This window comes from Mus caroli, unplaced genomic scaffold, assembly GCF_978045245.1.
Source record: "Mus caroli unplaced genomic scaffold, Mus_caroli_1 scaffold_20, whole genome shotgun sequence".
Lineage (NCBI taxonomy): Eukaryota > Metazoa > Chordata > Mammalia > Rodentia > Muridae > Mus > Mus caroli.
The window spans coordinates 15,498,622-15,525,745 of NW_028227275.1; the positions used below are offsets into that span (position 1 = coordinate 15,498,622).

At 50.3% G+C, this 27,124-nt stretch overlaps 1 protein-coding gene across 3 annotated transcripts; it reads left to right on the forward strand.

Annotated features, from left to right (window-relative positions):
• Positions 1 to 187: 187 nt before the first annotated feature.
• Kcnip2 (potassium voltage-gated channel interacting protein 2) lies at positions 188 to 23,538 on the forward strand. 3 transcript variants are annotated; one of them, XM_021151230.3, is made up of 10 exons: positions 188 to 545; positions 18,897 to 18,992; positions 19,750 to 19,803; positions 20,411 to 20,535; positions 20,868 to 20,937; positions 21,105 to 21,175; positions 21,310 to 21,417; positions 21,579 to 21,683; positions 21,806 to 21,868; positions 22,163 to 23,538. In XM_021151230.3, the coding sequence occupies exons 1-10, from the start codon at positions 473 to 475 to the stop codon at positions 22,208 to 22,210; spliced, it is 813 nt and encodes a 270-aa protein (XP_021006889.1). In that variant the 5' UTR covers positions 188 to 472; the 3' UTR covers positions 22,211 to 23,538. The 3 variants fall into 3 exon arrangements, with proteins under 3 accessions (XP_021006889.1, XP_021006893.1, XP_021006891.1); XM_021151234.3 differs by lacking the exons at positions 18,897 to 18,992; positions 19,750 to 19,803; XM_021151232.3 differs by lacking the exons at positions 188 to 545; positions 18,897 to 18,992; positions 19,750 to 19,803 and adding an exon at positions 3,838 to 3,940.
• The last annotated feature ends 3,586 nt before the right edge of the window (positions 23,539 to 27,124 follow it).

Below are 27,124 nucleotides of genomic sequence, written 5' to 3' on the forward strand. Positions count from 1 at the left end.
TTTTCTGGCCCCCTCTTCTCGAAGCCCCGCAATTGTGGGTGGTGTAGATGGAGAGCTATTCTCCCTTCCGGCACTTTCCAGTTCACCCCTTCACCCGGTGCCTCCTCCGAGCTGCAGAGGGTGGGGGGCGGGGGTAGGGGGAGCCAATCCCGGCAGCGCCTAAGGGGGGAGGCGGCAGTGACAGCCGCGGGGAGGGGGCGGAGGAGAGGCGGCTGGGCTCAGGCTCGGCTCTCAGCTCCACTCTGCCTTCTGCTCCGCTCTCACTTGCTGCCCAAGGATCCTGCTCCTGCCCCGGGACTCTGAGGTGGGCCCTAAAATCCGGCGCTCCCCAGAGAAAAGCCTTGCCAGCCCCTACTCCCGGCCCCCAGCCCCAGCAGGTCGCTGCGCCGCCAGGGGGCACTGTGTGAGCGCCCTATCCTGGCCACCCGGCGCCCCCTCCCACGGCCCAGGCGGGAGCGGGGCGCCGGGGGCCATGCGGGGCCAAGGCCGAAAGGAGAGTTTGTCCGAATCCCGAGATTTGGACGGCTCCTATGACCAGCTTACGGGTGAGTAGGTGGCTCGGGGTCCTGGGAGGGTGAGCCGACTCCATCCCCCTAGACCCTTCCATCTCTCTGCCCCTGGCTTGGCCCCTTATGCACACTCTGCCCCATTCCTGTGCACCTTCCAGGCTGGTCTAGGGGACAAGACCCTAGGATTTAAAGCTTTGGGTCCCTAGGGGGCTGAGGAAGAACAGGTGGGGCAGGTGTAGAGAGGCAGCAGGTGTAGGCGTGTGTGACACAGGGCTAGGAGTGTGTCTGGAGTGGGAGGTGTTACGTGCGGGGAGCACCTGTCGTTCTTGTGTGTCTGTGTATGTATGTGTGCACCTCCCACAGCTGGTTACCATGTGCCTTGAGCTTTGGTGAGTGTGTTTGCATGAGGCAGTGCGATTTTATGGGCTTGCCAGATGTTTTGAGTGTGGTTGTGTAGGACCCTGGCTGCACTAGTGAAGTTTGTTCTAACCATATGTCTGTTACATGTTCAACTGTGTGCTTTGGATGATTCTGTGTGAAATGGCGTGTGACAACCAGAGTGGTGTCACTTGGTGGTGTTCTGTCCCTTAAGAAGACTTGTGGCATGAGTATTCATTCAAAGTGTTTGTGATTGTGGTGGGGCTGTGGGTTGTTTCAGCATTTGGTGCTGTCCGCTCTCAAGCATGATGCCTGCAGTGCCCCCCCCCCCGTGACTGTTAATGGCATTTCTGTCCTCTTTGCCTTTCTGTCTTCCTGGTGTTAGCAAGGGTCTTTCTTTAGTGTCCCCCATTTGCTCCCTCTATTTCCTGCAAAAAGCTCAAGGACCCAAAGAGAGACCCACCACCCTGGGGTTCTAGCCCCTGGCTCCTGTAGAGTGTCTTTGGTTAGTGCTGGGTTAGTTTCTACCCCGGAGGATAATTACTCAGGTCATTCGGAACATGCAAAGCTTCTCTAATTACCAGCAACCCTATTAGAACTTCATCTGCACCTCTTGCTTTCCTTCAGAATAAAGATAGGAACTATGGGCCTATGAAGTGTGGGAAGGCTCCCCTCCCCCCAAGCCCTCCTACCCCCTGTCACTTTGTGGCCCACCTTGGGAGGGTCTCTATGTGTGTGTATAGAGTCCTAAGCTGGGTAGGTAGATTCTGTTTATGTAAATGACTTTGTCACCTTTGTATATTTCCATATTTGTGCGTCTCAGTTGTGTAGTCCGCCTACGAACTCCAACCAAGAGTAGGAGGGGGGCTGTCTGTCCTAAGACAGAAACAGCGATGGGCAAGTGGAGAAGACCATAAGCCTTGCCCTTCTCAACGGAGTGAAGGGGACCAGGATCTAGTGCTCTGAGAATAAGTCTCGGCTACTGACTTTGGGATGATCTTAGTGGCAATGTCAGGACACCAGCGGTGTGGGATCCCATTCTGCTCTGTGCCCACCATCAACTCAGGATCCTTGAAAGCAGTAAGGGTCCAAGAGCCCCCATTAACATGCGATTAGTTAGTTTACTTCCTACACCATTCTCCCCTTTAGTGAAATATTCTCCTCGCTGGGCTACTCGATTTATTTATGGTGAGAGAGTGTTTTGCTGCATAGTCCTGGCCTTACTATGTAGCCTAGGCTGGACCCAAACCTTAAGTTCTCCAGTCTTCAGCATCCTTGCTGTAGATGGCTCTGCACGTGACTGGAGAGCACTATGGAGACCTCTCCTTTGTAAAGAGAGGCTTGTCTTGTGACTGGAGTCCTCTGATTGGAGCCCTAAGGAGGAGTCGTTGTCCACGGTGCTGAAGCGTGCTCCCGCCGCCGCCGCCCCCCCTTCCCTATGCAAGCGGGATTCCTCAGTTGCATTTGGGATAGAGGAAGAGGCTGTATCCCTATTATCTTGGTTCATTATGCTGGCAGCAAAGTGGCCTTAAAGTTATTATTCGGAGCAACTTGGATACACCCCGACCATCGCAGTCTTATCCCAAGCTCAAAGCAGTTGGGAAAGACTATTTCTTAGTAGGGGTAGAGTAGGATGTGCCCACCCCGTAACCCCCAATTCCGCGTATTCTTACCTGCCTGGGGAGGGGGCTGTTTGGCAATGCTGCACAGCGGGGAAAGGCTGAATCAGCGCTCAGCAGCAACCCCATCTAAAAAGAGAAGCCTAAAAAGAACTGTCCAAGCTGAAATTGCGAGTTGGGTCCTGACTGGCCATGCCCCAGGTCCTGGGTCCAGGATCCCTGGAGTCTTGTTCCTTTTGCAATTAAAGTATCGTTCCTGGGGATGGAGCGCCCCCGTGTGGCCAAAGAGCCCTGTGTATGAAACTAATTCCTCGTGGGCACTGTTGCCAGTGGGTTCGAGTAGACAAGGTGTGGTGTTTAGTGGTAGCTCTCTCCTCTTAATATAGGCTCATTCCCCTACTCTTCGCACACACAGTGGAAGAAATGGGAGCATACATCTTCTATGGCCTTTCCCAGGATTTTGAAGTGTTTGTAAGTGCTAGAAGGATTTACATAGGGTTTTATTGATAGCAGTAAGTCCCAGAAAGGGGTTTACACAGAGATTGTTAAATGAGGGGGCTTTTACTTGTTGTGGTTGGCTGGGAGCCAGCAGGTGATGGTTGAGTTTTTTTTTAAGAAAGGGAACTCTAAAGACAGGCATAGTTTTGAAAGGAATCTGGAGCCAGGAGGCAGCAATAGGTTCGCTAAGCTAATGTAATGTCCTTTCTCCTCCTTCCTGCTTTTTCTCCCATTGGTCCAGGAAGTGTGGAGAGTTGCCATGACAACTATGTCCTCTCACCCCTGTAGCGTCCCTGTGCTAATATGGGAGATGGGGGTGGGGAAAACAGCCGGAAGAGGGGTTGAAGTGGAGCGATAAAGGGTACTAAATAAGATCTGTAGTGGCTCACATCTGTAATCCCAGCACTTGGGAAGATGAGACAGGAGGATTGCCATGAATTTGAGGCCAGCCTGAATCATGTCGCAAGTGCCAGACAAGACCCGATCTAAAATAAATAAGTCATTTATCATTCAGTCATCCAGGTTTTCTTTCAAAATTCGTGTGTACCTCTTTTCCTTACCAGAAATCCTGAAGACGTTTGGAGAGAAAGCAGTGAGGAGCGAACGCCCTGCCCTGCCCTGCCCCTCCGCCACACCCCTGTCTCTAAGAGCTTTGCGGGTGGGTGCAGAGCGCTTATGACCTGAAAAGGTGCGCCAAGGAGGCCAGCAACCTGCATCTGAAAGGCTCAGGGTCTGACACTCCGCCTGTCAGTCTTGCCCTCTCGCACCACCCACTCTAATGGGGGCGGCACCGCCCCCAGTCAGAAACCTTGGGGGCGGAGCTTGGACACTGTGCTCTCAGCCAAGCCATGAACCGCTGCCCTCGCAGGTGCCGGAGCCCGTTGGGGCAGGCAGCTCGGTCTCTCTACCAGTTGGTGACTGGGTCACTGTCGCCAGGTATGAGGAAGGGAAGGGAGGACCCCTCTAAAAATGAGTGGCTCGGGATTGGAGCCTTACAGAGGTGGAGAGAAGGGCTTCTCACAGAGATCGGAGGGAGCAGGGACTGGCACTTCATCAGGGTAAGAGGGCAAGTTCGCTCAGAGTATAGCAGGGGCTAAGGACCACTCACTCACAGAGCATCAGAATAAAGGAAGCTTCGGGCAGCATGGCTCACAACATTGGATAGGGCTGCTCATTGAAGTCTCAAGAAAGGGGCAGGGCGCTGGGATGGAAGGGAGAAGCTTGTGGCTGGGCTGGGGAAAGGCACAGCCCTGTATTGCGTTACTTGGGTTTAGAAGGAATGTCTTACAATGACCTATCAGTGTCCCCCCCCACCAAAAAAAAAGGCTAGAACAAGCTGAGCTCACTAGTGAGTTCATGCCTGATCAGACAGATGGAGTTGTGTGTCTCCAACGCTGTGGTGCATCCTGGATTGCACATCCCTAGTATTGCCAGGGTTGTAACGCTTTGGAGTTTGGTTTGAGAACCCTGAGTCAGATAACTCGCTTTCATGAAGTTGTACATTGGCATGAAGTTTGTGGATTTATGCTGTGAATTGTGGGTTCCACATGATGCTGTTGAGGTTGGCGCACACCTCCACTTAGGTTTCCTTAGGGCTACCTGGGCCCACAGAACCTGGGATTCTCCCCTCATCCTGGCTTCAAAGAAACCTAAACAACGTGGCCCGTGGCATTCCGGGATCTGTAGTTCTCTGCCTCATTACCTGGGCTTCACCTGAGCCCCTGCGGTATGTTCAGGGCCTATGGCTGCTGCTTCACGCCATGTGCCTTCAGAAGGAGGAGTGTTGGGGCTGAATGAGAGCCATGCTTACAGGTCTCTTGGGGAGCATGTATCCCCTCAAGCCCCCTGCTTGGGCTTGTCTCCAGTGACAGATGGATGGAGCCAGGCGGGGCCAGCTCTCAATCACTGCAGGCATGACTTCCAGGACCCAAAATAGCCCCAACGCCTAGGGAGGTCATTAATCACCTGATGCAGCTGGGGGCTGCAGTATCTTCTTGATTAGCTGGGGACGGAATGGTCTGGGGGGGCAGAGACAAGGGCTTTGGGGTCTTTGCTGACGGAGTGACAGTGGAGAGCAGATGGCTTAGGGTGTGGGTTCCTCCACAAGGCAGTATTTTTCCAGACTTGAATTGTGGATAGTAAATGGTTGCTAGCAGCATCTCTGTGGTGAGATCTGAGATGTCTGGGAAGGACCGGCCCAGTGCCCTCACAGTTGAGTCTTGAGTTCTTACTTTGCCTAAAGTGATTCCATTAAGATTTCCCTCTGGAGCTGGCTATATGGCAGAGTCATAGAGTGTTCACCTCAAGTGTGCAGGAGAATCTGAGTTCAAAGTCAGCCTATTCTACAGAGTGAGTTCTAAGACAGCCAGTGATAAACAGAGAAACCCTAATGGTCTCTAAAACCCCAAGCCCGGGCTGGTGAGATGGCTCAGCGGTTAAGAGCACCGACTGCTCTTCCAAAGGTCCTGAGTTCAAATCCCAGCAACCACATGGTGGCTCACAACCATTCGTAACAAAAATCTGATGCCCTCTTCTGCCCTCAGTTCAATCCCCAGTACCAACCCAAACAAACATGGTTCTAGACAGTCTGGCCGCACACACCCGTGATCTTAGCACTCAAGGGACTGAGGCTAGAAGATTGTTGGAAGTTCGAAACTACCTTAGGTCACATATTAAGAAGTATCAAGGCAGCCAAGGCTACATAGAGAGACCAAGAACTTGGGGGCGGGGCAAAGCCAGGCAGATCTCTGAGACAGGGAGTTCCAGGGCAACCACAACTGTTAAACAGAGAAACAACTAAGAAGAAGGAAAAAATGTAAAGACCCTATCTTCAAAAGAAAAAAAGTCTGAGCGTCATGGCTAAGGAGTGTCATGAGTTTGAGGCTAACCTGAAGTGCATGATGGGTACTCAGGGAATTCGGGCTACAGACACACAGTGAGAGCCCATTCTGAAAAATAAAAAGTAGAATTCAGGCTGGATAAAGAGCTCACCTTTAGCCCCAGGACCCAGGAGGCAGAGCCAGTGGACTTCTGTGAGTTCTTTTGTTTGGTTGGTTTGGGTTTGGGCTTGGGGTTTTGTTTTGTTTTTTAATACATTTTTTAAGATGTAGCCGGGCGTGGTGGTGCACGCCTTTAATCCCAGCACTCGGAAGGCAGAGGCAGGCGGATTTCTGCGTTCGAGACCAGCCTGGTCTACAAAGTGAGTTCCAGGACAGCCAAGGCTACACAGAGAAACCCTGTCTCGAAAAAAAAACCAAAAAAAAAAAAAAAAAGATTTATTTATTTATTATATGTGTGTACACTGTAGCTGTCTTCAGACACTCCAGAAGAGGGCATCAGATTTTTGTTACGGATGGTTGTGAGCCACCATGTGGTTGCTGGGATTTGAACTCAGGACCTTTGGAAGAGCAGTCGGTGCTCTTAACCGCTGAGCCATCTCACCAGCCCGGGCTTGGGGTTTTAGAGACCATTAGGGTTTCTCTGTTTATCACTGGCTGTCTTAGAACTCACTCTGTAGAACAGGCTGACTTTGAACTCAGATTCTCCTGCCTCTGCCTCCCCAGTGCGTGTGCCACCACCTGGTTTGACCTCTGTAGGTTCAGCTCCCAGGTCTCATGTTTGCCTCGCAGGTGATAGACCCAGAGTTTAATCCCCAGGCACTGCAAACTGGACAACTGAAGCCCATGGATAAGCCAAGTCAAGTCTGTATCAGTCTCTCATTGGACTCTTTAAAAAAAATTTATTTATTTATTTATTTATTTATTTATTTATTTTATGTATGTGAGTACGCTGTAGCTATACAGATGGTTGTGAGCCTTCATGTGGTTGTTGGGAATTAAAGTTTTAGGACCTCTGCTTGCTCCCGTCAACTCCACCCGCTCAGTTCCTACTCGCTCCAGCCCAGAGGTTTATTTATTATTATATATAAGTACACTGTAGCTGACTTCAGACGCACCAGAAGAGGGCGTCAGATCTCATTACAGGTGGTTGTGAGCCACCATGTGGTTGCTGGGATTTGAACTCAGGACCTTCGGAAGAGCAGTCAGTGCTCTTACCCGCTGAGCCATCCCGCCAGCCCTCTCATTGAACTCTTAAGACTTGAAAAGTTTTTGTAGGAGGAAGAGAGACTCTGGAGCAAAGCTCGGTCTCTTGCTTCCCAGGACGCCTGGTGGATTTAGAATCAGGAGTTCCTGGGAGGCTGGGTCAAGGTCTCTGAGAACTGGAAGGAAAAGGGAAGACGTGGGCAGGACACCTGGATGCAGAGTTGTTAGTCTGCACATCTACCCAGTAGCACAGTGTAGGAGGCAGTGCTATGATGCCTTTTTTTTTTTTTTTTTTTTTTGAGACAGGGTTTCTCTGAGTAGCCCTGGCTGTCCTGGAACTCACTCTGTAGACCAGGCTGGCCTCGAACTCAGAAATCCACCTGCCTCTGCCTCCTAAGTGCTGGGAAGTGCCCGGCCAAAGTCATTCTTTACCAGAATTTTAACGACTTTCTTGGGAAAAGTCACTTCATGAATATCAGTTCCTCTCAGGACATAAAATAATACATACTGATAACTGATAACTAATGTGCTTATCAAATGCTAACCCTTTTTTAAGGTGGACTGTTGATGTTTGAGCCAGCATTTTTTGTTTTTTGTGGTTTTTTTTTTTTTTTTTTTTTTTTAAGATGGATTCTCATTATATAGCTGTGACTGGGCAGCCTGGAATGAGCTATGTAGTAAAAGCTGGCCTTAGACTCCAAGATCTGCATGCTTCAGCCTCGTGAGTGCTTAGTTTTGTAGGTGTGTGTGGTCAGCTTAAAGTTAGACACAGCAGCACGTGTGGTTCCAGCACCTAGAAGGTGGAAGCCGAAGAACATGGCTACACTGAGCTACACAGCATGACCCCGGACTGAGTATATGGCTTTAAAAATAAACAACACTCCAAAGGTTTGGGATATAGCTCAACAATAGAACTACTTTTCAAAAAAATATGGATGCCTGTATATATATAATGTCTGTCCAGATGCCCTCAGGGGCCAGAAGAGGGCACCAAGTCTCCTGGAGCTAGCTTTACAGGAGGCAGAGAGCTGTTGGGTGTGGGAACTGAACCCACATCCTCTGGAACAGCAGCAGTATATGCTGTTAGCCACTGAGTTTTACCATAGAGCGGCTGGAGTTTTACCACTCTGGCGGCTCCGTGGTAAAACGATTGTCTACCACGTACAAGGCCCTGGGTTTGAGCCTCAGTACCATGATAGCAGTTTAGACTGGCTTTCCCCTGATTCCCCAATCTGAAAACATTTGCAATATAGCTCTTTTTTTTTGTTTTGTTTTGTTTTTTTTCGAGACAGGGTTTCTCTGTATAGCCCTGGCTGTCCTGGAACTCACTTTGTAGACCAGGCTGGCCTCGAACTCAGAAATCCGCCTGCCTCTGCCTCCCGAGTGCTAGGATTAAAGGTGTGCGCCACCATGCCCGGCTGCAATATAGCTCTTTTAATGGCTTGCCTAGAACAGTTTATCTATAGTAGCCATCTAACAGAACAATTTTAAATGAGTTTTTCTCAGTGGGAGCTGTCTCCCCACCTAATGGCAGGCTTGCGTTTGGATCTCCTTCACCTTGTTCCACCTTGGGATCAATTTGTGTACATTGCTTTGCTATGTGTTTAGTGGGTTTCCTTCTGTGAGGCACAGGCTAGCCTGGAACTTGAGAGATACTCCTGCCTCCCTCTTTCCAGTGCTGACATTGCAGGTGTGTGCCACCATGCCTGCCTAGTCCAGTACAGTTTTCTTGCTATTGTTGTGTTTGTTTGGTTGGTTGGTTTTTAGCATCTTTACCATCTTAGAATCTAGTTGAGGGTACATTGAGATCTTGTCCAATCTCCAAGTTAGCTGCTCTCAGCTGAGTGCCTTGAGAAAGTCACCCTGGACCTTCTTTACCTCGCCAGTGCAAGGTGCACAGTGCTAGTTGCTGTAGACTTCAAGGGGTTGCCGTGAGAAGCCATCAGAGTAGAAATGTTGCTCAGTTTGGTGGAACACCCCTGTAATCCCAGCACTTTTTCGGCAGAGGCAGGACAATCTGGGGCCAGGCTAGGCTATGTGAAGACCCTGAGCAGGGGTTAGAGAGATGGCTCAGCAGTTAAGAGCAGTGGTTTTTTGCAGAGGGCCTGGATTTGGTTCCCAGCACCATGATGGCTCACAATCATCTGTAACTCTAGTGCCAGGAGGATCTGACCCCTTCTTCAGACCTCCACAGGCACCACTGTGGAGTGTGCATGTGGTGCACAGATACACATTTAGAAAAAATACGTAAAAAAGAAAAAGAAAAGAAAAGAAAAGAAAAATACGTATATGCATAAGATCTAAAAGGGGGGAACATGTCTGGGGGGAAAAAACAGTAAAAAAAAAATAGTGACAGTAAAAACTCTGAACCATTTGTGAGCTGCTGCACACTGTGGAGCCCTGGGAGGAGTGCTCTGTCGCTCTGTCGCTCTGTTGCTCTCGCCCTGTCACTCACAGTGGCCATCCATGCTTATTCAGCACTCACGAAGGTGTCCAGTGTTCACGTTCTAGTTCACTCACTGCCATCAAAAGCTTTGTAAGGTGAGAAGCTCCAAGACGTACAAGCTAAGAACTCACCAAGGTACCAGATGGTGGTGACTCACACGCCTTTAATCCCAGCCCTTAGCAGGCCCAGGCAGGAGGATCTCTGAGTTTCAGGCTAGCCTGGTCTATAGAGTGAATTCCAGAGAAACCCTGTCTCAAAAAACAAAAAAGAAAAAGACAAAAACCAAAACCATTCACCAATGGCTCAGCCAGCAAAGGCAGTTGACCCCCTAAACCTCATGTCCTGTGTTCCAGCTCCAGGACCCTAGAGGTAAGACAGACTCCTACAAGTTGTCTGCTGACCTCCACACGTGTGCTGTGACAGTTCCCTGAACTCTTCCCCCAAATGTGGGTTTATTTTTCTTTTTATTTGGTTTGGTTTTTGTTCTTGAGACATGGTTTATCTCTGTAGCCCTGGCTGTCCTGGAACTCACTGTAGACCAGGCTGGCCTTGAACTCGGAGATCTGCTGCCTCAGCCACCCAAAAGCTGGTACTAAAGAAGTGAGCCACTCTGCCCAGCTCAAATAATACTTTTTTAATGTGAAATAAAGGAGGTCGGGAGTTCCCCCAGTTGAGTACAAGTTATAAACTGATTTGAACTCGGGGGAGTCTGGCATTTTCAGCTTCTGATACCACCTCTCCTTTCTCCCGTTTCTGCTTAATAACATTGAGTTAGGGGTTGCATTTTGTGGATTCAACAGGATTTTAAAAAGCAAAACAAAAACAAACAAAACAACATGATCTCAAGTGGCCCAGATTGGCCTTAACCGACCTGTATAAGCCAAGGCTGTCTTTGAATGCCAAATCCTCCTGCAGCCACTTGCAGGTGTCCTGGGGTTACAGGAATATGCTGCCACAGCCTACCCAGCTCAAAGACTTGGGTTGTCAGCTGCGGGCTGAAAGAGGAAGGAGAATTCAGCTGCCTGGAAAGATGAGGACCACCTCTGGATTCTGGGGTAGAGAAAAGGGAAGGCTTCATGGGATTAGAGGGTGATGAGTCTGTGGCCATTCAGGTAGGACCACCTGTGGGACAGTGACTGAAACGGAGGGCTCTCTTGATGGTAAAAGGGCATCACAGGCCAGGACGACAGGGGGAGTGTGCTCATGGGATGTTTACTGTTTTCATCTGTGAAACAGTAACTTCTAAGGTATGAGAAACTGCAGCCAACTTGTGAGTTGACTCTCTTCTTGCCACCTACACCGGGGAGATGAGCGCTGAGGCACAGCGGGCACAGCTATCTTCCTCCCCGTCCCTGGGGCCGGTAAACACACAGGGCTACGATAGGGTATGAGGTAGACACTGACCCCCAGTGGTAGCTTTGTAGAAGTGCAGTTGGACCTTCAACTGGAGCAAAGGGACTGGTTCCCGCCCAATAACTGGTTCCCGATAATCCTGGAGTTGCAGAGTGGGGGGAGCCTTGCAAGGGCCACCCGGACAGAAGTGGGAGCTTTTCAAGAAGGGAGCCACAGAGGATAGGCTCAGAGTCAGACTGGGCTGAAATGGAGGCGCTGACATTGGACCTAAACTTACTCTGGTTCTGGCTTAGGGGAGAATGCCTTCAAAGATTTATAGGGAGAGCTCCGTTTGATAGCATCCTAAGCTGTAATGCATCATCTAGTAGAAGTGAGTGCTCGTTGCAATGCCATGGTAACAGTGTTAACTCCGAGGGCCCTTGTCTTGTGGTTTGCAGGCTCTGAAGGCCTCTCCACCCCCACTCTCTGCCCCACACCACACCAGGAAGGGCGAGACTTCAGCGTTGCTTCAAGGCGTTGGGAGATGATGCCATGAGGGCTGATATTTCCCTCCTATCCTGCTATCCTGGGCTTCTCCCCAAGGAGGGGTCAGGCTTTGGCATATTAGGATGAGTCTGTAGCCTGAAGAGGGGGAAAACACAGCCCCCCACCCCCAGGAGCTTTAGTTGTCAGAGTCCCAGAGGTAGCCTCAGTAAGTTCCCTTCCTGGAGGGTCATAAAAGGGCCAGTGGCCTTCTTCCTGCTTCTGTGGTGAGACCTAATCCTCCCTTCCTCGGGGCCTCAGTTTCACTGCCTGTGGCCTGTGGGAAGAGAGTGCTTCCCGCCTCACGGTCTCCATGACAACCGCAATCGATGCTGATAGTGTCCTTCTGGCAGAAGAGGTCACTCTTCTTCTCTTCCCCTTGTGTTCTCACACCATCCTCTGTCAATCTATTAATGTAACCATAGACCCATGGCCTCCCTGTACAGCACACGCGTGCCTACCCAACCTCGGATCCCAACCCAGAAACCTCCTAAGACACACAGCTCACCCCACACTCCCAAATCCCCACACAGATTCACACACACACACACACACACACATATATATATATTTCATAGACACCCAAGCCAATCAGACTCCCAAACACACCTCTGTGACACGCACACCATCACACACAAACACAGACGCCCTTAAAAGGTGATGTACACACTATAAAACACCCAGAACTCCTAATGCATTCTTACCCAGATATCTATTACTTTCCTGGGTACAGTTCATAGTTTCGTCCAAACGCATCCTGCATCCTGCCTGCCTTTTAAAGCTCAGCCCCTCACTGTCCCGTCCCTGTGTCACAGAGTGCCTTGGGAAGCTCTCCACAACAGGAGCAGGTCACTCTTCTAAGCCCACCTTCCTCACACCAAGAGAGCCTGTGGAGGAAATGCTGGTCCAGAGACTGAGGTGGCCTGAAGAGGAGGAAAAAGGCGGAGGCTGTGGCTGGGAGGTGTGTGGGGCAGAGGCGGGGAGAGAGGGGAAGGGAGGAGACCCGGGGCGGGAGACAGGGAGGGAGGCTGCAGGGCAGTCTTACTCAGCCTTACTCAAGCAGGGGAGTCTGAGGGGGAAGTGGTGTGGAGCAGTGTGTCCTGTCTGAGCATCAGTAGGTGGGGGCCATGCCCCAGGACTGCCATGACCCTGGAAGGGCTGGAAATGGTGGCTGTACTTGTGGTCTTGGTTCTTTTTGTCAAGGTTCTGGAACAGTTTGGCCTCTTTGAGCCTGTCTCCTTGGAAGGTAACCCAGGTAGCTGGGCATATCTGAGTTACTGTTTGGGGACTGGGTTGTGCTATCTTCATGCCCGGGTGCAGAGTGCACAGGTGAGTGAGAGAGAGAGGCGCCGAGGAAAAAGGACAAGTGGGGATGCTGGGAACAGGATTCGGATTCGCGGGAGATGACAAAGGGAAGAGAGGTTGGCATGTGGGAGACACGGGGGGGGGGGGGGACAGTAGAGAGAGTGAGAAGAACCTGGGCACACCAGGAGCCATCTGGCAAACAGTGTCTAGTATAAAGAAGGAAACAAGAGAACACACTAGGATACGTCTCTTTTGGAGCCAGGGTCCCACTGTGACTCTCAGGATGTGTGACACCAGGGGTCTGGGTACTGACAGGTTTTCAGGAAGCGGCGGGGGTAAATTATTCACTGTGTGGGGTGTCCCTCTGTGTTCATGTGTAAGAGGAGACAGGGTGTAAGTTTGTGTATGTGACAGAGATACGACTGCACGTGTAGAAGTGACAAGACTGTGGCTTTGTGAGATAGTGGATGCTACTGTTTTAGGGCTGGTCAGGATGGTATGGCTCAGCTTCTTTGGGTAGTAGGTTGAATGTGTAACTGTTCCCAGTGTTCCCAGAGGATATATAGCCCCAGACTGGGGCATAAGGTGGGAGTGGATTCGGGGGCACAAGAGTGGGAGCATTGTGACAATCTGTGGCTCTGTCCAGACTTGGGATCAAGAGTGGATCAGATCTTAGCCTGGCTATCTAGAGCCCTTCGCCTCCCAAATTCCTTGAAGTAAGCGAAGAGTGGTCTCTAGGGCTTCCATCTGTCCTGTCCCATGTCAGCTATAGCATTGCCAGCGCACAGGGAACCACTCACGTTCCACCTGCCCAGAGTTTCGGCCTCCCCTTCTTCTTCACAGCAAGAATCTGTGGCACACTGTCACTCAGTGACATTAGAGACAGGCAAGGGAAGGGGGTGAGGAGGCTGTAGGATAGACACCTGGCAGAACTGGAAAGATGTTAAGGAAGCTAGAGACAAGGGGGAAGGTCTAGGGATTGCCTGTTCTGGGGCTCAGTAAGAGCACCTTCCGTCCTCTCGCCAGTTATTGAGGTAGAAACAAGGAGTCAGACTCAGATCAACTGAGGAGCTGGGCTGAGCTGCTCATTACAGGTGAAGTCGTTTGCCTCTAATTCACATCCCCTTTAGACTGTGATGGTGAGCAAGGGGCCGTCTGGAAAACCCCATTATCACAGAATATGTGAGAGAGGAGACACATGAGGCTTAGGAGCGTGCAAGCAGGTGACATGGGGAGCAAGGGAGGTGGGGGCCCAGGAGAGCCACCCACCACCTGGGTGGCTGACACCACCACCAGAGGCCCTGGGTATATATAATCCAGCTTTGGGAAACCGGAGTCCAGGCTAATGGAAGCCTGGGCCAAGGGCCAGGCCACCATCGATCCCTGCCTGGCCCATCAATTCCCCCACTACCTTTCAGTAACTCCTGGGTGAGATGGGATGGGTTGGAGGGGAGAAGGCTATAACCTTATACAGTCGCCCCCTTGGAGCAAGGGCTGGGCTTCTGGGTAGAGCCTGGCTTGGCAGGACAGTGTGGCATAGAGAGCTGTGACAGAAGACCAATGTAACTGAAGGACATTGGACCCCACTAGGAATGACATAACCCTAGTCAGGGTACCAACTCCAGCGGATCTGTAGTAGTAGGTGACTGCGACTGAGAGACACATGTAATAGTGTTAGGGGTCTCCCGGGGCTCAGCTACAGTGATAGACACATGTAGAAATGAGGAGGATGGGGCTGGAGAGATGGCTCAGCGGTTAAGAGCACTGACTGCTCTTCTGAAGGTTCTGAGTTCAAATTCCAGCAACCACATGATGGCTCACAACCATCTGTAATGAGATCTGACACCCTCTACTGGTATCTAAAGACATCTATAGAGTGTATATATATATATATATATATATATATATATATAAAATAAGTAAATAAATCTTTTTTTTAAAAAAAAGAAAGAAATGAGGAGGATACAACCAGTGGGCTAGCCTGGAACCCCTGATCCTCCTGCCTCCAATTCCCATGTGCTAGAATTATAAGCAAGGACTATCACACCCAGCTGTCTAAGAGCTGTCACTATGTAAAAGTTTGCTGTGCCGCCGGGCAGTGGTGGCTCACGCCTTTAATCCCAGCACTTGGGAAGCAGAGGCAGGTGGATTTCTGAGTTCGAGGCCAACCTGGTCTACAGAGTGAGTTCCAGGACAGCCAGGGCTACTCAGAGAAACCCTGCCTTGAAAAAACAACAACAACAAAACAAAAACAAACAAAAAGTTTGCTGTGTCACCTTTAAAGAGCTGTTCATACACTGAAGTTCCTACCTCGCTTCTCCGAAGGAAGATTGAGGGTGCTATGGAGTGGGGCATTTCAAGAGGGACAGGTAGATGTGCCAGGACAAATTAAGCCTTTTTTGTTTTTGTTTTTTTGGTTTTTTCGAGACATGGTTTCTCTGTGTAGCCCTGGCTGTCCTGGAACTCACTTTGTGGACCAGACTGGCCTCGAACTCAGAAATCTGCCTGCCTCTGCCTCCCAAGTGCTGGGATCAAAGGCGTGCGCCGCCACCGCCACCACCCGGCTCAAATTAAGCCTTTGTGGATGAAGGACAGTCATAGCGTGTGGGTGCTATGTATGTGGTAACTGCATTCGTTACTTTTCTCATTGCTGTGGCAAACGGAAGGTAAGAGAAGAAGGGTTTCTATTGGCTCATAGTTTCAATGTACTTAGTCTACCAGAGTGGGGAGAGCAGAATAGCGATCTGTCTTTAGCTGTGGCCGCAGGACCCTGAAGCAGCTGGACACAGCATCCCCAGTCAGAAAACAGAAAACCAAATGTTGCTGCTCAGCCCCGAATCTCTCATATTTAAAGGTGTATTCAATCTGTGCTCCGAGCCCAGGTGGTACTGCTGCTCACATTCATGATGGGGATTCCTGCCTCTGTGAAAGCCATCTAGAAACATCTTCAGAGACTGTCTCTGTTCCTGTGCTGTGAGGAGAGAGTGTGTGAAGAGAAAGCATTTAATTGGGGGACTTGCTTCATTTTCAAGGGTTAGGGCCATGATCATCTTGCATCTTGGTGGGAAGCAGGCAGGCATGGCGCTGGGGCGTAGTAGCTGAGAGCTTTACATCCTGATCCACAGGCAGCAGGCATGGGGCGGGGAGAAGAGGGAGGGTGTGTGTGTGTGTGTGTGTGTGTGTGAGAGAGAGAGAGAGAGAGAGAGAGAGACACCACCCTCAGTGACACACTTCCTCCAACATGGCCACATGTCCTAATCCTTCCCAAACAGTTCCACTAACTGGGGCCCAAGTATTCAAAGGTAGTAACCTCTGGGGACCATTCTCATTCACACTATCACAGACACACATAGAGGTGTGTCTCCCTAGGTGAGTCTAAACCTAGTCATCACAGGTCTATTCTTTGTCTGTCCAAGCCAGCTCAGTCTGTCAACAGGTTCTCCAGCACTGGAGAAAAAAAGACAGTCAAGACAACATTGCGGCAGGACTCCAGTCAATTCTGAAACTGAAGGCAGGTTTAATTTTTTTTTCCAATCCACTTTTATACCATTTTAATTACATGCAGGTATTAAGGACAGTACAATGAGGAATCAAGCAAGACAGTAAACACAAAGCCCCATGATAATGTTTCTAAGGGTGATTAAGATATCTGAGCCAACTTCTTTGTTCTATCCGAAAATCAGATCCTTACTTCCTTGTCCTTGGCCAATGTCAGGTCCCTGCCTGAACTTTCTTCTTTGTCATGCTGTAATGTCAGATTCCTGCCAAGCGGTACCCCACATTTGTCAACTTTTCTTTCCTTTTTTCTTTTCTTTTCTTTTCTTTCCTGTTTTTTTTTTTTTTTTTTTTTTTTTTTTTTTTTTTTTTTTTTTTTCCAAAACAGGGTTTCTCTGTGTAGCCCTGGCTGTCCTGAAACTCACTCTGTAGACCAGGCTGGCCTCAAACTCAGAAATCTGCCTGCCTCTGCCTCCCGAGTGCTGGGATCAAAGGCGTGCGCCACCACTGCCCGGCCTTGTCAACTCTTCTATCTCTGGTCTTCAAAGGCTCTTGGTTACCTCATAGTGCAAATGTGTTTAGTTCATCTGTATGAGCACACATGCAGGCACGCACGAAATTTCTTTAAGCGTGTGTATGTATACGTATGCCATGATGTGAAGGTCAGAGGTCACCTTTCAGGAGTCCATTCTCACTCTCTGTTGAGTGAGGGTTTCTCTGGTTTCTGCTACTGCTTTGTTGTACACTCCAGGCGAGCAGGCCTGTGAGCTGCCCAGGGATTATCCTGCCTGGGCCTCCCGTCTCCCCATAGGAGCATTTGGGTTACAGATGTGTGCCACTACCTCCCACATTTTACCTGGGAGCTAGAGGCTGAACTCAGGTCAACAGGCTTGGGTGGCTAAGCTTTTACCTAGTGAGCTTTTCCTTGGCGCAAGATTTCCTAGAATGTTAACAGTTCTAAATTTGTTCAAAATCCCAAAGTCTCTTTTGAGACTCGGGGCAATCTCTTAGCTGTAAAGTAAAAAGAAGTGATGGGGTTCCAGTACGGAATGGTACAGAGCAACTCTTCTCATCTGAAAAGAGGGGTGGGGGTGGGCCCAGGACAGGCTGGGCCAAAGCAAGACTTAAGCCTAGCAGTTAGGCAAACAGGAAGTTCTGCAGTGCTGCGTTTGGTTTTGGGGGTCTTGCTGGCATCCACTGGGCAAGTCTTGGGTAGTCCCTTTCTGTGTTACTTGCAGTATCTTGTGGACCTTCTCTATTAAATGCCTGCAGCTTCCCATAGCTCTGGCTTCTCCAACGTGCTGAGGGCTCCAATGCAGCTTAGGTTTCAGCTTCAGAGTTTCATGTAATATATTCTCAATGTCAGGTACTCTTCCACTAAGCTATGTCATGAGCCCCACTGTCTGCATTTCTGTTGGCACGCTTGTCTGCCACAGTCTCACTAAAATGGCCCGGTAAGCCCTACTTAGGTCTTTTCTATCCCATGGCTTCTCTCATAAACTGGTTCTAAAGGCCTACAAACCACCCTGGTTTATGGTAACAACCCCACTCCTGGGACCAGTTTTCTGTATTAGTCGCTTCTTACTGGTGAAATGACCGGCAGACAGTTGTAGCTGCCACGTGTCATGTCAGGAAGGTGCAGTAGTTGAGGGTCACAGTAAGCTGTCACAGTCAGGAAACACACATTATTGCTGGTCTCAGCCCACCTTCTCTTCTGTCCCCTTTTTATTCATGAGATGGATCCCAGCCCATGGGATGATGCCACCCACATTCAGGGTGGGTCTTTCCTCTTCTATCAAGTGTCCAGAGGTGTGTCTCCTAGGAGATTCTTTTTGTTGTTGTTGTTATTTCAAGACAAGGTTTCTCTGTGTAGCCCTGGCTGTCCTGAAACTCACTCTGCAGACCAGGCTGGCCTTGAACTCCCAGAGATCCACCTGCCTCTGCCTCCTGAGTGCTGGGATTAAAGGCATGCACTGCCAGTATCCTGCTCTCTGGATGGTTCTAAGTCCGATCAAACTAACAATAGATATTAACCTTCAAAGAGATCTAGGTCAGAATGTCATAGATGAGTCCTAATAACCGTGGTCATTATGTCTTGAGATCCCTCATACATAGCGGTATGATGCTTGAGAGTCCTGTATATTGTATGTGGTTTGATCATGCTGTGCACGAGATAGGTGGTCTATATGGCTCTCTGTATGTGTGATCATGTTTTACTTTGGTCATATTTGTGTATATTAGAGTATTGGGTAAAACTTTGTGGTTGGAACAATGCTTAGGCCATCAAGTGTTATTGTCCTTTCTATGTCACCTGCCATTGTAAATGGTTACTGTGCTGCACGTGTGTGTGTGTGTGTGTGTGTGTGTGTGTGAGAGAGAGAGAGAGAGAGAGAGAGAGAGAGAGAGAGAATCCCTATTCAGACAATCCCTTAGACATTACCCCGAGTGGAGTTAGCCATTAGCAGACACTGAGGCTGCCACACTCTTGCCTGCCATATGTCTCTTTATACAGCACGACCAAGCCTGGCCCCAGTTGACTTTCCATGCCTATAAGACCCAATAGGCAACCCGGCCCCAACTGTCCTGCCCGTCCACACATCCCTCATTCATTTCCTATCCCCATCTCAGCCAGTGTTGACTTGTGATTGGTGGGGGAGCAGCCAGGCAAACGGAGACTGGAGGGGCAGTGGGAGTTAACGTGCCTTCCTGGGCTCTTCTCTCTTCCCAGGCCACCCTCCAGGGCCCAGTAAAAAAGCCCTGAAGCAGCGTTTCCTCAAGCTGCTGCCGTGCTGCGGGCCTCAAGCCCTGCCCTCAGTCAGTGAAAGCAAGTGTCTCGCCTATGCTTCCGGGGGGTCGTGTGTGCGTGCGTGCGTGCGTGGGTGGGTGCGTGAAGTGTGGTGGGATTGGGAACTGGCTAGGTCCGAATGTGAAGGGTGTAGCTACAAACTGAAATGTATAGTCAGATCGTGCATGCTTGTGAGCATCCCTAGCCTGCAAAATGGTAAGCCAGGGCTAGTGTGTTAGGCCTAAAGTCTGAGCCCGCATCAGCACGGCCATGGCTGTGATGGGGGTGGCTTAGCTAGTGAGGTTGGGTCTGCAGTTCTGTGGCCTCCCTGTTTTTAGACCTTGGAATGTATGTCACCTGTATGCCTTAACAGGTGACAGGTGTAGATGTCAGGCTATTGAGGTTTTCCTGTGCTAGCCTGATCTTCAACTGATTGGCTCCCAATTGAGTAGTGACCTCCTTTTGTCTATAGCTTCCATTTCTTCCGCTGAGCCTTGCCCAGCTTATAAAAGCATACTGAATTTTGTAAGCAATAAAGGCCCAGTAGCAGCTATTTGAGCACTTAAAGTTGCGTCACTCGGATGGTGCCACCACGGAGAGTTAATTTGGACAAGAAGGGGGGAATCCATTTCATCATGAGTGTCTGTGTGCATTGTGGTGTGCTTTTGATGTGGGTCTGGGGTTCGTGTGTTGAAACACTCAAGTCTGTGAGATTTCCTGTGAGTGTGGGGCCAGGGGAGTGTCTGCAGTTGGTCTGCTCTTCTGCCGCTTCTCGGTGACAATTCGCTCCCTTCAGCATTAGCTGCCCCAGCCTCCCTCCGCCCCCACAGACCCCGCCCGCTGGACCCAGGTGACTTACTCTCCTGGTTGGGGCGGGTTGGGGGTACTTGCTTGGGGGGGATGGACGTTGGGAGCTAGGGTGGGACTGAGGGTGGAGTTGGGATTGGGGTCTGAATGATGATTGGCTGGAGCTGGGCGGGGCATGGCTCGGGCATGGCTGGGATGGGCGGGGTTTGTTTGGGATCGGGTTGGGTTGTGGGCCCTTCAGAATTGGGGTTGGGAAGCACTAAGTTGGTACAAAAATGGTTCAAACCTTCTGGCGTGCCTGGGTCCCATTCTGTCCTCTTACTGAGAAGATGCAACAAGGGATTGTCCCCCACCAGGGGTCAGGGGCCAGTGCTGAGTCCGGAGCCAGGCATAGTCTTAGCCCCAACTGACCTGGAAGCTGACCAGTGTCTTTTTTTTTCTTCGACGTTCTTAGCTAGAAGTCTGGCAAACTGTTCTCTCTCTCTCTCTCTCTCTCTCTCTCTCTCTCTCTCTCTCTCGGGTGTGGAAGATGGGACAGGGAGAAGGGGGTGGGGGTGGGTGGAGGACATGCGTTAGTTACTTTGCAGATTGCCCAAGTGATCTCAGGGGCCTGTCTTGAAGCAAAGCTATCCCCCTACCACTCCCCGCAGACAGCGTGGAGGATGAGTTTGAACTATCCACGGTGTGCCACCGGCCTGAGGGTCTGGAACAACTCCAGGAACAAACCAAGTTCACACGCAGAGAGTTGCAGGTCCTGTACCGAGGCTTCAAGAACGTGAGTGGAGGGCGGAGCTGACTGGGCAAGGGCTGCCCTGCAAGTTTACCTGCTTTCAAGAGGGAGATGGGTGGGGCCTGGAGACCCAACATCTAACCTGAGGTTGGGGGGGGGGGGGGCCCTGGGATTGGCAAGCTGGGCTTCTAATGGTTTAGTCCGTGTTTATTTGTACACACGGGGAAGAGGTCTGTTTGCCAGTCCTTACCAGAACTCTGTGGTAAGTTCCACAGAAGCAAGGTGATTTTTTTCCCCCTCCTTATGGGAGGCTGAGGGTGGTGATGGGGAAGGGAGTAGGGTTCGTGTGTCTGCTCAGCCTGGTTGTCCCCACCCAGGAATGTCCCAGTGGAATTGTCAACGAGGAGAACTTCAAGCAAATTTATTCTCAGTTCTTTCCCCAAGGAGGTGAGGAGACAGACACCCAAGGGGGCGACAGCTGCCCACCCCTAGGCTGGAGGGGTGGGGAGGTGGGAGGAGGGTTCTGGAGGTATGGGGGTGCTGAGAGACTGAAGGCTGAGAGAGCCGAGGAGAAGTGGGTACGCCTGCCTGAAGGCCATGTTCCTGTCCCACAGACTCCAGCAACTACGCTACTTTTCTCTTCAATGCCTTTGACACCAACCATGATGGCTCTGTCAGTTTTGAGGTGAGCCAGGAGAGATGATGGGCCAAACAAGCCTGTTTCCCTGGGCTTCCGGGGGGTGGGAGGAGGATGACCAAGATTTCCATGCCAAACCCAAAGAGTGGGTTGGCAAAGTTCCCTCCACCTCCTTTTTCCAGGACTTTGTGGCTGGTTTGTCGGTGATTCTTCGGGGAACCATAGATGATAGGCTGAACTGGGCCTTCAACTTATATGACCTCAACAAGGATGGCTGTATTACGAAGGAGGTGCAGGGCCACCGGGGTCAAGAGGGGTGGCGGGTGGGGGCGCTGGGTGGCGATGTGCAAAGGGATCTGATATCAGGTGTGAGTGAGGTCTGTCCTTGGCCCTTGGCCCTGAAATTTGGAGGCTAGAGGCTCTTAGGGAAAAACCTCATTTGGCTTAACAGGAAATGCTCGACATCATGAAGTCCATCTATGACATGATGGGCAAGTACACCTACCCTGCCCTCCGGGAGGAGGCCCCAAGGGAACATGTGGAAAGCTTCTTCCAGGTCAGGGTGCGCTGGTGGCCCTGGGGTGGACAGAAGGACACCAGGGCCCCGAAAGGCACTTACCTAAGTATCTCTCTCTCTCCTGCCCCCCCCCATTCTCCTGCCTGGCCACCTTCTTACAGAAGATGGACAGAAACAAGGACGGCGTGGTGACCATTGAGGAATTCATTGAGTCTTGTCAACAGGTATGGCTCCACTCTCTATACGTCTCTGTCCTGAACTAAAGTTCAGACCTAAATCCGTGAAACAGGAAAAGGCTCCCCTCAACTTCATGTCACACCCCACCTCCCAATCCTGTTCTCTCATGACCAGGGCAGATTTACCCCTTCTCCGCCTCACATCCCCCCTAGGTAAACTTCTTCTTAATTCCTGAATGTCCCCCTCTTCGACTAAACGTCTTTCTCTGTGTCTCTGACAAGCTTTTTCTTTCTCTTTCTCTCTCTCTCTCTCTGCCTGCCTCCCTCCTGCCATGACCCCAGGACGAGAACATCATGAGGTCCATGCAACTCTTTGATAATGTCATCTAGCTCCCCAGGGAGAGGGGTTAGTGTGTCCCGGGGTGACCATGCTGTAGCCCTAGTCCAGGTGAACCTAACCCTCCTCTCCCCCCGGGTCTGTCCTCATCCTACCTGTACCCTGGGGGCTGTAGGGATTCAACCTCCTGGCGCTTCAGTAGTCCAGGTCCCTGAGCTAAGTGGCGAGAGTAGGCAAGCTAAGTCTTTGGAGGGTGGGTGGGGGGCGCGCAGATTCCCAACCCCCGACGGCTCTCACCTCCTTCTCGACTGATACCCAGTGCCGAGGCTACCCCTGGTGTCGGGACCGACCGAGTGGTTCTCTGCCTCCCAGCCCACTCTAGAGACCACACTAGACGGAATGTCTCCTGCTATGGTGCTTTCCCCATCCCTGACCACAGATTTTCCTCTAAGACTCCCTTCTCAGAGAACATGCTTTGTCCCTGTCCCTGGCTGGCTTTTCAGCCTAGCCTTTGAGGGCCCTGTGGGAGGGGGGAATAAGAAAGCAGAAGAATCTTGGCCCTGAGCCAGTGGTTAGGTCCTAGGAGTCTGCTGGAGTGGAGACCAGAAAGCCTGGGCAGGCTATGAGAGCCCAGGTTGGCTGTCACCGCCAGGTTCCACAGGACTGCTGCTCAGGGTCAGCAGAGTATGCGTTTCTAGTCTTCCCAGAAGGCCTTATGTCCTTAGCAATGTCCCAGAAATTCACCATACACTCCTCAGTGTCTTAGGATCCAGATGTCTGGTCCATCCCTGAACCCTCTCCCTCCTCCTTGCTCCTATGGTGGGAGTGGTGGCCAGGGGACGATGAGTGAGCGGTGTCCTGGATGATGCCTGTCAAGGTCCCACCTACCCTCCGGCTGTCAGCCGTTCTGGTGACAGCTGTTTGATTCTCCATGACCCCTGTCTAGATGTAGAGGTGTGGAGTGAGTCTAGTGGCAGCCTTAGGGGAATGGGAAGAACAAGACAGGTACTCCATCTGAACCCAGTGTGGGGGCATCCATTCGAATCTTTGCCTGGCTCCCCACAATGCCCTAGGATCCTCTAGACCCCCCCTCCCCCACTCTTTAGTCTACCCAGAGATGCTCCAGAGCTCACCTAGAGGGCAGGGACCATAGGATCCAGGTCCAACCTGTCATCAGCATCCGGCCGTGCTGCTGCTGCTGCTTATTAATAAACCTGCTTGTCATTCAGCGCCCCTTCCCAGTCAGCCAGGGTCTGAGGGGAAGGCCCCCACTTCCCCGCCTCCTGTCAGACATTGTTGACTGCTTTGCATTTTGGGCTCTTCTACCTATTTTGTATAATAAGAAAGACACCAGATCCAATAAAACACATGGCTATGCACAGCTCGCTGTCTCTGTCTCTTTATCACCGTTACCCTACAATTGCTACGGTGACAGGCCTGCAGTCCTTTAAACTCTCAAGGAGCCAGGCAGAGTGGTGCATGTCTTTAATCCCAGCACTTGGGAGGCAGAGGCGGGCAGATTTCTGAGTTCGAGGCCAGCCTGGTCTACAAAGTGAGTTCCAGGGTAGCCAGGGCTATACAGAGAAACCCTGTCTCGAAAAAAAAAACAAAAACCAAACCAAAACAAAAAAACCCCCAAAACCCCTCAAAAAAAACCTCTCAAGGAAGTGCTTGTCTTTTCAAGTGTGACCGCGACTTGACACATGACCAGAACTCAGGTTGGAAATCAGCCCCTACAGGGATCTCCTCTCATGACTCGAGAGGACACAGGAAAGGTGGGATGCCGTCCGTCTAAAGGCTGTATGTGCTAAGCATGTTGTCTCCCCTCACCTTGCCATAAATGTATTTTATTCCCGTTCTGGAAAATGAAAATTTTGCCATTTCATTTCAACATGAATGTGAATTCTAAAAACAGAAGCAAATACTCACACATGATATATAATGCATATATGCATTTACATATTTTCAGAATTTAGCTTCATTGATGTCTGAACTTTTCTTATGTTTTCTCTCTTTCTCTCTCTCTCTCTCTGAGAAAATGTTTCCTAACCAAGGATGGCCTTCAATACTTTTTCTTAGAATTTGTTGTTATCGTTGTTAGCATACAAAATAATAGGGTTTCCTATGATATTTTCCTTCTTTTTTTTTTTTTGGTTTTTCGAGACAGGGTTTCTCTGTGTAGTCGTGGCTGTCCTGGAACTCACTCTGTAGCCCAGGCTGGCCTCGAACTCAGAAATCCGCCTGCCTCTGCCTCCCGAGTGTTGGGATTAAAGGCGTGCGCCACCACGCCCGGCATTTTCCTTCTTTCTTGTGTGTGCCTGTTTGTGTGTGTGTTTTCTGTGTGGGTTGTAGGTGCTCCTGCATGTGCCAGTGGAGGCCAGAGGGCAGTGTTTGAGTGTCTTCTTCCAGCCTGTTTTTTGAGGCAGGGTCTCTCACTGAAAATTCAGCTCACCTATTAAGTTAGACTGGCTGGCCCAACGTTCCCAGAAATCCACCTGTCTCCACCAGCTCGGGCCTAGGATTACAACCCCAGGAGATCAGGGGCAAGTACTTTACTGAGCCACCCTCTCCCATAAGTATATTTCATTGTATCTTCTCTCACATACCCAGCCAGCTACCTTACCTTGCCTACCTTTCTGGTCTCCCTTTCTTTTTTTTTTTTTTTGGTTTTTCGAGACAGGGTTTCTCTTTATAGCTCTGGCTGTCCTGGAGCTCACTTTGTAGACCAGGCTGGCCTCGAACTCAGAAATCCGCCTGCCTCTGCCTCCCGAGTGCTGGGATCAAAGGCGTGCGCCACCGCGCCCGGCTGCTTTTTAGATTCTTAATCTGTGGCCACATCTATGCTTACAGAAACCTCTCCTCTGACCTGTGTGCAGGGTAACCAGGGTTCGCCTCCTGATCAGTAACTATTCATATTCCTTGATCAGCTCAGTCCAGGTTTTCATAGAGGCAAGCTATCTTTTATTAGCAACCCCACCCCTTTTTAAAATTTAAATGGGGCTGGTGAGATGGCTCAGTGGGTAAGAGCACCCGACTGCTCTTCCAAAGGTCCAGAGTTCAAATCCCAGCAACCACATGGTGGCTCACAACCATCCTTAACGAGATCTGGCGCCCTCTTCTGGAGTGTCTGAGGACAGCGTACTTACATATAATAAATAAGTAAATCTAAAAAAAAATAAAATAAATAAAATAAAATTTAAATGTTTGAGATGGGAACTCCTGTAGCCAAGCCGGACTCAAACTCTGTAACCAAGGCTGACCTTGAACTCCTGCCCCTTCTACAAGGACCTTCCAAAAACTGGGATTACAGGCTTGTTCTGCCACACCCAGCTCTGGCAAACTTTCTTAAAATCTTTTTTTTGTTTGTTTGTTTGGTTTTGTTTTTTGTCGTCCCACCCCCCCCCACCCCCCACACAGGGTTTCCTCTGTGTAGCTCTGGCTGTCCTGGAACTCACTCTGTAGACCAGGCTGGCCTTGAACTCAGAAATCCACCTGTCTCTGCCTCCCGAGTGCTGGGATTAAGGGCGTGCGCCACCACTGCCCGGCTACATTCTTAAATTCTGAATCAAAAATTTCAGACTTACAGTAATTAGTTACTCTGAGAATGCTGCCTTTTGAGAAGTCCTCCCTCCCTTCCTGTCTAAACTGAAGCAGAGTTGGGCTTTTTTTTTTTTTTTTTTTTTGGTTTTTCGAAACAAGAGTTTCTCTGTATAGCCCTGGCTGTTCTGGAACTCACTGTGTAGACCAGGCTGGCCTCGAACTCAGAAATCCACCTGCCTCTGCCCAAGTGCAAGTTGGGCATTATTAAAGAGAGTCCACAACCAATGAGTTGTCTCAGCAGGTTAAGATGTTAGCTGTCAAGCCTAAGGACTTGAGTCCCACCCCTGGGATGCCCGCTGTGGATGGAGAGACCCAGGCTTGCCTCCAGGCCGAATGACCTGACTTCTGTCCCTTGGGCCCTCTGACTCCACTTGGACACCATGTCACCAATTCACAAGTTGTATGCGATTAAAAAAATTGTTCCCACCAAATGCAAATGGGAGGCTGCCATTACCTAAGTGACTAGGTGATCAAAGGGACTGACTCAGGGCAGGCCACCTGGGGCAAGGACCTACCGATTTCCTGAGTGCTTGTATGGACTGGGAGTGGTGAATGGTAGGAACTCCATTGAGTGCTGACTCACCCAAAGGAGGAAGTCAGGCCCTCTCCCTCCCTATACACTGAAGAGGTCAATGGAGAGGTTGGTTTCAAAGAAGCAAAGGCTCCTGGTAGGACTAGAGTAAATACTCAGGACTTTGGAGGCCCGGGCTTCAGTCCCCAGTATCACAGAAAATACCTAACTTCCCCAGTGGTCATGTTGTCTGTGTTTCCTGAGTATCTCATCGGAGAAAGCTGTTCCTTTGGTTCTTTGGTTTCAAATTAAAGATATGATCAAAACTGGGTTTTGATCCGCAGGGAGTGAGCAGGGGGTGGGGTTAATGTTTGTTTCCATCTCACCGGTTTGGTTTTGAGAGGTTGCTGGGTGTGAAAGCCAGGGCCTGGTATATACTGTATACCGAGCTGTTACCCCCAACCCCCACGCCCCACTCCCTGAAGTTCATCCTCAGATCCTAAGTCAAGAACCTAGGATGGGGTATACCCTTCAGATGTTTTTCCTTTTTTTTTTTTTTTAAATTTATTTTATGTATATGAGTACAATGTTGCTCTTTTCAGACATATAAGATCAAGGCATTGAATTCCATTACAGATGGTTGTAAACCCCATGTGGTTGCTGGGAATTGAACTCAGGACCTCTTGGAAGAGAAGCCAGTGCTCTTAACCACTGAGCCATCTCTCCAGCCTTATTTCCTTTTTTTTGTTGTTTTTGGTTTTTTTTTTGAGACAGGGTTTCTCTGTGTAGCCCTGGCTGTCCTGAAACTCACTCTGTAGACCAGGCTGGCCTCAAACTCAGACATCCACCTGCCTCT